Here is an 11,591-nt window from a genome sequence, read left to right as displayed (position 1 = left end):
TCACAACTAGGGATTGTATCGCTGGGTGATTGATGGCCGATTCTAGGACCAGGAATACTGCTTAATATGTTGAGGTAGCACTAGAACCCAAAGACTTAGTTTTGTTGTATATGTTGATAATAAAATGAATTCATACATTGCATTGCATGAACTATATGTGATTGCTTGCATGTCCCCATCCCCTCACTGAGCTTAGTGAAGCTCACACCACGTGTGTGCTCCCTTTTAGTTGATGATGCAGGTATATCAGATACACTGAGCATGGATGTTGTTGTCCCCACTACAGAGTACGGTGGAGACTGGTGGACCCCAGAGTTTGAGAAGCACAACGCTGGATGCGCTTGTGATGATTGTGCCTAAGGTGCACTGTGATTGAAGCATGGTATTGCTCTTGTTATCATTTTGAGATTTATATTTTGTTGTAATTAAACTCTGTTGTATATAGTTTTTAATGTAATTATAACTTAAGTCTTTGTATGTGAAAAACAAGCATAATCTTGGTTATGTAAATGACATAACATCTGTAGATAACTCGTGATGAGAATCAATAGTATGAATTATATTATTAGTCTACCGCTATATTTGTGTTATTATGGTTCTCGACTGTGGAACGTGAGTGTAAGGTACTGCATCTAGGATCCTGGTAGATCTAGTAGGATAATGGTAAGTATCCTAGTCATATATCCAGTATCATAAGGAGTGGGGTGTGACATTAGATAAGCCACTTATCAAAGTTCAAACTCAAATTCAACCATATAGTACCCCATGAATACATGTATGTTTGTGCAAGACTACTGTACTGTAATAATTATTGTGCACTCTCTCATAGCCTTGAATTTTCAAGATTCTATTTCTGTGACTTAGCAAAATCTGTTTGGATTTAAACTTTACATGTGTGTACAGTAAGGGTGTCAATCGGTTCGGTTTCAGTTTGTTTCAAGATATAACGTGGAAATCAAAACTGAATAGAAACCTAATTTCCAAGCCAAAACTAAACGGCTCAGTTAAATTTCAATCTGGTTTTGATTCGCTTTCATATTCGGATACCTATTCGGTTTGGGCCCTATTTTAGGAGTTTGGGCCAACTTTTTACATCTTCACCAACACAAAAACCCTTTATTTGTTAGGGCCATAATTCACCAAAAAAATTTCCAATCATTAAAAAAGAATAATTTATTGTCCACATTGATAAAACATAAAAAAATTATGATTTATTTGGTTCGAAATGGGTAATTCTATTTGGTTTTTTGGTTCAATCACAAAATCGAAACGAGGAAAAATTATAGATTTTGAAAGCAAAACCAAACCGTTTTGTTTTGATTCGATTAGTTTTATAAATTTATTGTACATTACAATTTTCGTTTGGTAAAATTACACACATTATAGGCGGCACTATGTCTAGCAAAGTATGACACTTTACTATTTGCCACTTGGTAGTACTTGAGTTAGTCCATGTGGAGGACCCCACATATATCTCAATGGCCAAATTTTAGGCCAAAATAAGCAATGAAAGGTGCTCAAAGTCTGATCCAAAGTTTTAGTAAAAGTACCAAAATAGCATCAAATGGAGATGAATTTAAAATACAAGATGACATCTTTTGTAATTTTAATTACTTCCTCTACCCATTTTAAGTTGAAATTGTACAACTTGGACTAACCCATGTACTACCATGTGGCAAATAGTGAAGCGTCATACTTCACTAGGCATAGGGACGGGGAAGAAAACCCTTACAATTTATATTATTATGGAAAGAGAATGCCACTCAGTCGCACGCCGCCCTGCGCCCTGACATAGGGGCACACAAAATGACCACCGCACCCCTGGTCATTTTTGGGGTTCCAAGGGGTGCAACGATCATTTCACGCGCCCTTGTGTCAGTGCACAAGGGTGGCATGTCTGGCGTGACCGAGTGGCGTTCTTTCTCCCTATTCAAAATATGCACAACTAAGAGTGTATGAAATCGTACACCAAAAATACAAAAAGAAGAGATTTAAAATCACAACCATATTAATGTTGGCAACCACATATGGCAACATGTAATATTGCGAGGAGCTAATTAACTGAGTGACACAAAATTCTTATTAATGTCCATGGGAAGTATTTACACAACTAAGAGTGTATGAAATCGTACACCAAAAATACAAAAAGAAGAGATTTAAAATCACAACCATATTAATGTTGGCAACCACATATGGCAACATGTAATATTGCGAGGAGCTAATTAACTGAGTGACACAAAATTCTTATTAGTGTCCATGGGAAGTATTTACTGTTTTGTCGAACATTAACTCAGTAATGAAGTCTTATTAATTTATGTATTGTTAAAAAGGATAGAATCCATATCGCTCTAGCTCATGGGCTAGCTCTAATAGCTAGGAGTACTAAGAATAAACTTGACATTTTGGGTGGTGTAACCTCTTTCTTGGATTAGTGCTTTATTTACCCAAAAAAAAAAAAAAAGAGAGTTTAGTGCTGTCCTTTATTTTTCTTTTTCAAAAGCTGGTGTAGACTATAGAGGAGCAGTGAATTGAGTCAAATTTGGAATGAACCCATTCATGTAATTTACTATACCAAGGTATTGTTGCACTCGATACTTTGTGAGGGATTCATCTGAAAACTAAAGCAATGATGCATATGGGGCTGCATCTGATATTTTCCTTCTTTTATAGTGACGCCAAGAAAATCAATTTGAGACATTCCAGCCTGTAGCTTTTTTGGAGAGAGCATAATACCATATTTTTGCACGGATTGGTCAAGTGCTCACTTGTTGAACGCTTGCTTGGTCACGGGTCCAAGTCTTGGAAATAACTTCTTTGGAAACAGGGGTAAGACTGCGTACATTTGACCTTCCCCGGACCCTGCTAAATGCGGGAGCCTTGTGCACTAGGTACGGCAAAAAAATTTATCCTTTAGAACCGGCTGGACCATTCAGACCAGCAGCCTCATGGCCAAAAGGTCTGGACTCTGAACTGAATGAACCCGGCGGCTGTCCGGTTTTAAGAATGTAGGCGGAAATTTGGCGCCATAGCGATATCATCCCTGATCCCACCACAAAGGCACAACCGCACAAACATACAACTCAAACTCTCAAAGAGTGTATGGACGTGTTGGTGTCTTGGTGAGGACATTTTACGCAGGCACATAAAGAGGGTGTTGTTCTCATTTTCTTACGCGGCACGGTCCCAAAAGTATATGACCTAGAAGGAAGTTTCACACAGACGAAGATCCTTACCCTCACTCTCTCTCTCTCGATTCCCAAAAGTTGGAAAATAATGGCGAAACGGGTGTCGGATTCCCATACCAACACAGCAGCAGTTCAAGCCACCAACGACGATGCTTCTGCAAGTAAACTGTGCGTAAATTAAAGATGTCTTCCCTTTTTATTTATGGATATTTGATGTTCAAACTTCAAATTGTAGAATTTAATTCGAATTTTGTCAGCTTGATTTTTTTTATCAATAAAAGAAAATTCCGTATTTGATGCCGACGATTCACCACTCTCATCCAAGTCGTCAATCGTAGCCTTTTTTTTTTTTTTTTTTTTTTTCTGTCCTGACTCCTGAGATCAAATAGGGGGGATCATTCCGTATTTGATGCTTTATGAAATTTAAGTTAGCTTGATCAGTACCGTACTTAAAGTGTACGGTGTAGTAGCTCATCTGAAATATTTTCAGTTTCGATTTTCCAACTTCGAATGCTTAAAGGCCAAAGAATTAGAGACTTCATACTCAATTCAAGTTACATTGTGTAAGCAATGAATATAATGGATTGAGGGAATTAGTTATAATTAGATTCAATTTTAGTGAACTTGATTTAGATAAGATCAAACTTTTACTGATATTGTGGTCAAACAAGGAAAATGGAACTTTGAGGGAGACACCAATGTTATGTGGATCGAGATGATGACATGTATTAAGAGGGTGACCAAAGATGTGCTAGGGGAAGCGAAGGGTAGTCGTCAAGCCCCTAGGGAGATTTGGTGGTGGAATGATGGGGTCCAAGCAGCCATTAAGACCAAGAAAGAGTGTTTTAAGACTTGGCAAAGGACTAAAGAAATAGATGATAAAAAGAAATATAATGATGCAAGAAACGAAGCTAGGAAGATTGTGGGGTTGGCTAGGGCGAAGAAATATGAGGATCTTTATACCAATCTAAGCACTAAAGAAGGAGAAAAAGCTATCTTAAGATGAGAGACATGAAGAGTAGAGATTTTGATTAGGTGAGGTGCATCAAGAGTGCTGATGGAAGAGTGTTGGTGAGAGATGAGGACATTGTGAAGAGATGGGATGAGTATATCTGTGACCTACTAAATGGAGATAGGTCGAGTAGAAATGACCCAGATGATTACAGTTTTCAGCAAGACGCCACAAGTCGTAGACACGTAAGAAAGATTACTGTGGCGGAAATTAAAGAAGCCTTAAGAAAGATGAAAGCAGGTAAGACCCCAGGCCCAGACGAGATTCCAATAGAAGTGTGGAAAACCTTTGGAGACTGTGGGGTTTCTTGGTTGACTAAACTGTTTAACAGAATTTTGAACACAAGGAAGATGCCAGATGAATGACGGAGAAGCATTGTTGTCCCAATCTACAAAAACAAAGGTGATATACAAAGTTGCAACAACTATAGAAGCATTAAGCTTATGAGTCACACTATGAAACTATGGGAGAAGGTTATTGAAGCCCGTTTAAGAAGAGAGACTCATATATCGGTAAATCAGTTCGGCTTTATGGCAGGTAGATCTACGACAAAAGCTATCTACTTATTAAGGAGGTTTATGGAAAGATATAGAGAAAACAAGAAGGATCTCAATATGGTCTTTATTGACTTGGAGAAAGCCTATGATCGAGTTCCTAGAGATTTAATCCAGCGTGTCCTAATGAGAAGAGGAGTTTCTATCAAATATGTAGATGTTATAAAAGATATGTATGAGGGCGTGGTGACTAGTGTGAGATCTATAGGAGGTCAGGGAAAGGAATTCCCAATTACGATTGGGTTACACCAGGGATCAGCCTTAAGCCCTTATATTTTTGCGCTCATCATGGACGATTTAACGAAGGACATTCAAGATGAGATCCCGTGGTGTATGCTCTTTGCTGATAATATTGTTTTGGTGGATGAGACAAATGAAGGGATTAACTCTAAGTTAGAGCTTTGGAGGTCAACATTGGAAACAAGAGGCTTTAAGATTAGTAGAACAAAGACAGAGTATATGATGTGTAATTTTAGTAACATTGTGATAAATACTGATATGGTTCGAATTGAGGATAGAGATATACCACATGACTATTTTAGATATCTGGGATCAATCATAAATAAAGAAGGTGGCATAGAGGATGATGTTGCCCAGAGAATTAAAGTGGGATGGATGAAGTGGAGAGATGCGTCTGGAGTGCTGTGTGACCGACGTATTCCTTTAAAGCTTAAAGGAAAGTTCCATAGAACTGTGGTACGACCGGCTAGGATGTATGGGGCAGAATGCTGGGCAGTTAAGAAGTGTCATATTGATAAGCTTTGTGTAGCAGAGATGAGGATGTTAAGATGAATGTGTGGTAAAACAAGGAAGGATAAAGTACGTAACGAACGTATTAGAGCGGATGTGGGAGTCGTCCCGATTAGTGACAAGCTCCGAGAGAGTCGCTTAAGGTGGTTTGGTCATATTCAACAAAGGCCTAGGGACGCCCCAGTAAGGAGGAGTGATATGATCCCGATTGAAGGAGCTAAAAGAACTAGGGGCAGGCCTAAAAAGACCATAGAAGAAGTGGTGAGGAAGGACATGCATAGCCTAGGTCTTGTACCTAGTATGACTTTGGATAGGGCCTATTGGAGGGCAAGGATCCAGATAGCAGACCCCATTTAGCTGAGATTCTCCTGTAATGCTAGGTTGGGCTTCTTTCCTCTTACTATCTTTCATTTTTCACTTGTCATTTTTCACTTTCCATTTTGTATCTAGTGTCATATTGCATCTTTCCTCAGTTTCCATTTCTTCTTTCATATTGCATCCCCTGTTAGAACTTAGTTTTCTTTTATTGTGTTTGGATCCATGTAGCCGATCCCATTAAGTTGGGATAAGTCTGAGTTTGTTGTTGTTGTTGTTGTATCTTGCACTATGATTAGCTGCAAACATCCATATTTTCTAGTAGATTTTCTTCTGAATAACACCTTATAAATATTATATTTGTAATGAGTAAAAACATTATTAAGCTCCATATAATTTGTCAATGCCTGTTAGTTCATATCCTTTTTCGAGTTATTAGATAATGTTCAGTCAGTCTCTTCCATCTCTTTGCCTCTCTCAAGCTGGTAATCTTTCTATTTAAATTTTATTGCTTTTTAGCTTAATAATGTTTACTTGAGAAAAATTACTCTCCTTATTTTATTTATTTCACAATGATTGAGTTCATGAGAAAAAATTATTCATTATCTTGAAAAATGAACCTTATTGGGCTGGGGTTAGCATAACTGCCAATTTACCAAGGTTTTGCTGAATGTGTATGTATGTCATGAAACAGTTCAGGTGGGGCCCAAGAAAACGCAGTTGAGTTGGCTCCACCATCCTCTACTGTAGGTTAAATTTAGTCCATAAGGAATTCACATATTGGTACATCCACCTTTTGGCTGCACAAAAAATTTCAACTTAGGCACTATATAGAGGAATATCCACATAGGAGCTAATTAGAGGCTATTTCTGCCATGTGGAGGCTGTTCTACAAACAACAACCATAACCTTATCCCAATTAAATGGGGTCGGCTACATGGATACGAAGAGGCCATGACAGAAAAAGAAATAAGTAGAAGAAAGTAAAAAGTAAAAAGGAGTAAAAGGAAGTAAAAAAAAAAAAAAAAAAAATTACCAAAGGAAAAAGTCTAAGCAGTAGTCAAAACAGCATCCCAGGAACATCCCCCTACAAGGGGTCGGCAACATGGGTCCTTGTCCTCCAACACGGGTCCATGTGGAGGCTGTTCTGACCAAGATTATTCACTGGTAAAATTTCATGGACTATGTCAACTATAGGGTCCACCATATTTTTTAAACTCTTTCCCATTGTATTCTCAACCATTAAGCTGTTGAAAGGCTGATATTGCCATTCCGTCTGTTGGCCATATGTCAAATTTCATAGTTAAATAATTTAATAGAGAAGATATTACCTATTTCTTTAATTTATAGCGTAGGACTAGATTAGCATCTTGGAACATTGGATCTTTAACATGTAAGAGTCTAGAATTGATAGATGTTACGACGAGGAGAAGGATTAACGTAGCCTGTATTCAAGAAACTAGATGGAAGTGTTAAAAAGCTAAGGAGTTGGACAACTTTAACTTTAAACTTTGGTACACAAGATAAAAGTAATAGAAGTGGAGTAGGCATAGTAATGGATAAAGATTTAAAGAATGATCAATGATGTGGTATATGTTAAAAGATTCAGAGATAGGATTATATCCATCAAGCTTGTGTTGGAGAAAGAGGTTGTAAGTACACCTACCGAGACGAAAGCCAAAGGTGAGTCTCGTAGGTGGACATATCGAACCGAAATAAGATCTCAGATTGACATCTTGATACACTAATTTACCATAATAATAGATATAGTCAATGGTAACTCCACCGTGGGAAGAGCCGCTTCTTTCTTGCTTGATAGGGGGGCTTCCATTCACCAGCGCAAACTAAAATTCTATTTACTTAAGAATAGTAAGGGTGCACCGTTTGCTGGCTTCAAAGTGCTAGTTGTAGCGCGCTTATAATTAGCGGTTATGTACCTCAAGTAGGATTGGATGAAAGTAGTAAGTTACAATTTTGGGAACACATGAATGGATTAGTGCAAGGTTTTCGTCAAGGAGAAAAGATTATTATGGGGGTGATTTAAATGGACATGTTGGGAAAGTTCGTAGAGGCTATGAAGGTGTACGTGGAGGATATGGTTTTGGAAAGAGGAATGAGGAGGGGATCTCAATTTTAGATTTTGCTGTGGCTTTTGATTTATCCAATGTAAACACTTACTTTGAAAAGAGAGAGGAACATTTAGTTACCTTCAAAAGTGGACATCATAGTAGCCAAGATTTCTTCCTAACTAGAAGGTCCAATAGATTGTTATGTAAGGACTGTAAAGTGATACCAAGGGAGAGCCTAACCACACAACATAGATTAGTGATCATGGATGCGTGCCTCACTATACAAAATCGTAAGAAAGGTGAGCTTATTTGCCCTAGGATAAGGTGGTGGAGCTTAAAAGAAGATACTTTGAAATCATTTACTAAATGAAGTGGTCAAACAAGGAAAGTGAGACTTTGAGGGAAACACTAATACAATATGGATTGAGATGGCTACTTGTATTAAGAAGGTTGCTAAAGATGTCCTAGGAGAATCGAAAGGAAAACATCATTCCTCTAGAGAGACTTGGTGGTAGGATGATGAGGTTCAAACAAATATTAAGACTAAGAAAGCTAGTTTTATGACATGGCAAAGGACTAAGGATGTAGAGGATCTACAAAGGTATAAATTTGCCAGAACTAAAGCTAAGAAGATTGTGGAAGAACAAGGGTGAAGAAATATGAAGATCTGTATAACAATCTGAGCACAAAGGAAAGGGAAAAAGCTATTTATAAGATAGCTAATATGAGGGAAAGGAAGAGTAGAGATCTAGATCATGTTAGATGTATTAAAAGTGAAGATGATAAAGTACTAGTAAGGGATGAGGACATTAAGAAGAGATGGGAAGGTTATTTTCTGCAGTCTACTAAATGAACACACTTCGAGTAACAGTGTTTTAGAAGACTGCTTTATCTATCAAGACACCACATGTCGTAGATATATACGAAGAATTAGGGTGTCTGAAGTAAAAGAAGCTTTAAGGAGGATGAAAGTAGGCAAGGCACAAGGCCCAGATGAGATCCCAATCGAAGTGTGGAAGAGTTTTGGAATCTGTGGTTTATCTTGGCTAACCAAGCTGTTTAATAAGATTATGAGCACAAGAAAAGTGCCAGATGAATGGAGGAGAAGCATCGTGGTTCTGATTTACAGAAATAAAGGTGGTATTTAGAGTTACAATAACTATAGTGGCATAAAACTAATAAGTTATACTATGAAATTATGGGAGAGGGTTATTGAAACCCACTTGAGACAAAAAACTACTATTACGGAGAACCAATTTGGTTTTATGCCAGGAAGATCCATGACGGAAGCTATTTCCCTAACTAGGAGACTAATGGAAAGATTTAGACATTGCAAGAAGGATCTCCATATGGTCTTTATTGACCTAGAAAATCTTATGTCAGAGTCCTTAGAGAGTTATCTGGCAAGTACTAGAGAAGAGAAGAGAAGTGTTTCAAGTAAATATGTGGACACAATTAAGGATATATATGATGGTGCGGTGGGGGACCAAGGTAGTGACTTCCCAATTGCAATTGGGTTACATCAAGGATCAGCTTTAAACCCTTATTTGTTTGCACTTATCATGGTTGATTTAACCAGAGACATTCAAGATGAGGTTCCTTGGTGTATGCTTTTTGCAGATGATATTGTTTTGGTGGATGAGACAAAAGCATAGATTAACGCCAAGTTAGAGTTATGGAGATCAACCTTGGAATCAAAAATTTTAAACTAAGTAGAACGAAGACGGGGTATATGGTGTGTAACTTTGATTACACTAGACGGATAATGTGGTGGTGAAACTTGATGAGAGGGAGATTCTGCAAAGTGATTATTTTAGGTATCTTGGCTCAATCATAAATAAAGAAGGTGATATAGAGGATGCTGTTTCACAGAGAATTAAAATAGGATGGATGAAGTGGAGAGGTGCGTCTGGAGTTTTGTCTGATCGGCGTATTCCTTTAAAACTTAAAAGGAAAATTTTATAGGACAGTCATACGATCGGCTATGATGTGTGGTAACGAATGTTGGGCAGTTAAGAGCATCATATAGATAAACTCACTGTAGCGAAGATGAGGATGTTGAGATGGATGAGTCGCAAAACTAGGAAGGATGAAGTAAGGAATGATCATGTTAGAGCTGGCTTGGGGGTAGCTCCGATACATGATAAGCTACAAGAAAGTCGTTTGAGGTGGCATGACCATGTTCAGTGTAGGCCTTTGGATGCTCCAGTACAGAGGAGTGATTTAATTCAGATTGAAGGAACTGAAAGAACCAAGGGCAGACCTAAAATGACCTTAGGAGAAGTGGTGGTAAAAGACATTCATAGCTTAGGCCTTGTATCAAGTATGACCTCGAATAGAGCTGATTGGAGGGCAATGATCCATGTAGCCGACCCCATTTAGTTGGGATAAGGCTGAGTTGTTTTTAGTTTTAATTTTTATTCGAATTGTTTCAAAATAATACAATACAAGAAAGCCTACCAATAGAGGAATAGAATGGATAGTAGGTTATTATTACTCACACTTACCTCTTCTGTTCCATTCGTCTATGTACCAAAAACAAAACAATAGTTGATGTTGTGATGATCTTAACCTGAGCCATCTTTTTCAGGAACCAGGGGTCTTGAGTCTTGACAAGGCAAAGTTTTTTCTTAGATGATGATTTGGCTACATATTGCAGATGTTAATTAAGTTCCAAAGCTCTATGCCTTGAGATTGACACACTCTTATCTTCAAGCTATTAAGAGGAGGTTCATCAGTCAATTTTTTTTCTGTGTCCTTTTTCTTGACACTGACATCACTTTGTTGCTAGATAAACAGGATGTCAATTCTTCTTTTCTTCCTCAGTGCGCAAAAATGTGAAATAATAAAATACGGAAGTACGGAACAGTTCTATATGGAAAATATTACCATTCCATTTCTGGTGTTTCTTGTATTAATTAGCAGAACTTGTTCAAATTAGTGGGTTTGCTTCCTTAGGATTTTTGTTAGATATGAAAAATGGGGTGTTGTTATTTTTTGTTAGGATACAAAAGATGATCTCTTTTTTGACTGAAAAGATTATGAGTGTGGGCTGTGCTGTGAGGGTTGGTTCTTGTTGTGGTGGGGCCTTTTTTAGGCATGTTTTCCCATTGGTTCTGTTCGGGGAGCCTGGTTTTGTTCACTCTTTTGCAAATTATTTTCTTTATCTTCTCTAATGTGTCCCTTTTTTCTCCGCCCCCCCCCCCCCCGACATAAAAAAAAAAGATCGTGCGTGAACAAGGGATACATGAAAGATGACTACATCCACTTGTTTGTGAGAAGACCTGTGAGGAGATCCCCAATAATCAACCGTGGTATGAATCATTTGCTGCAGAAATTAGAGTTGGAATATTTTGTTTCCTCACACGTACTTACATTTGGCTGAGGTCACTTAATTTTGGTTTGTAAATGATGTCTTGAAGGTTACTATTCTCGTTGGGCTGCTTTTCGGAAGCTTCTGTTTCAGTTCCTCACTTGCGAAAGACATGGGAGTGGAAATGGTCACTTGAAAAAGCAGATAGTATCCCTTGGAGCTGGCTTTGATACAACCTTTTTTCAGTTGCAGGTGCATGAATTTCCAGTGAATTGCTTAGACTTTTTAACGTACTCCTTGATGAGCCTGTTTGACATTTGTTATATTTGTCTTTTTGCTTTTTTATTGGATACACAATGTGTAGCAGAGCAGTCCCAGTGCCATTAAACGCCT

General features: G+C 38.0%; 1 protein-coding gene across 2 annotated transcripts in view; it reads left to right on the top strand.

The window, feature by feature from the left end:
- The first annotated feature begins 3,215 nt into the window (after positions 1-3,215).
- Positions 3,216-11,591, top strand: part of LOC122660394 (leucine carboxyl methyltransferase 1 homolog) — a 47,936-nt gene continuing 39,560 nt past the window's right edge. For both annotated transcript variants that reach the window (XM_043855692.1, XM_043855700.1), the window contains exons 1-3: positions 3,216-3,353; positions 11,111-11,199; positions 11,308-11,450. In XM_043855692.1, the coding sequence (XP_043711627.1) occupies positions 3,274-3,353; positions 11,111-11,199; positions 11,308-11,450 (312 nt within the window). In that variant the 5' untranslated portion in view covers positions 3,216-3,273. The remainder of the gene's footprint in view (positions 3,354-11,110; positions 11,200-11,307; positions 11,451-11,591) is intronic.

Source organism: Telopea speciosissima, chromosome 1 (assembly GCF_018873765.1).
Source record: "Telopea speciosissima isolate NSW1024214 ecotype Mountain lineage chromosome 1, Tspe_v1, whole genome shotgun sequence".
NCBI lineage: Eukaryota > Viridiplantae > Streptophyta > Magnoliopsida > Proteales > Proteaceae > Telopea > Telopea speciosissima.
This window is presented reverse-complemented; position numbering and strand designations above follow the sequence as displayed.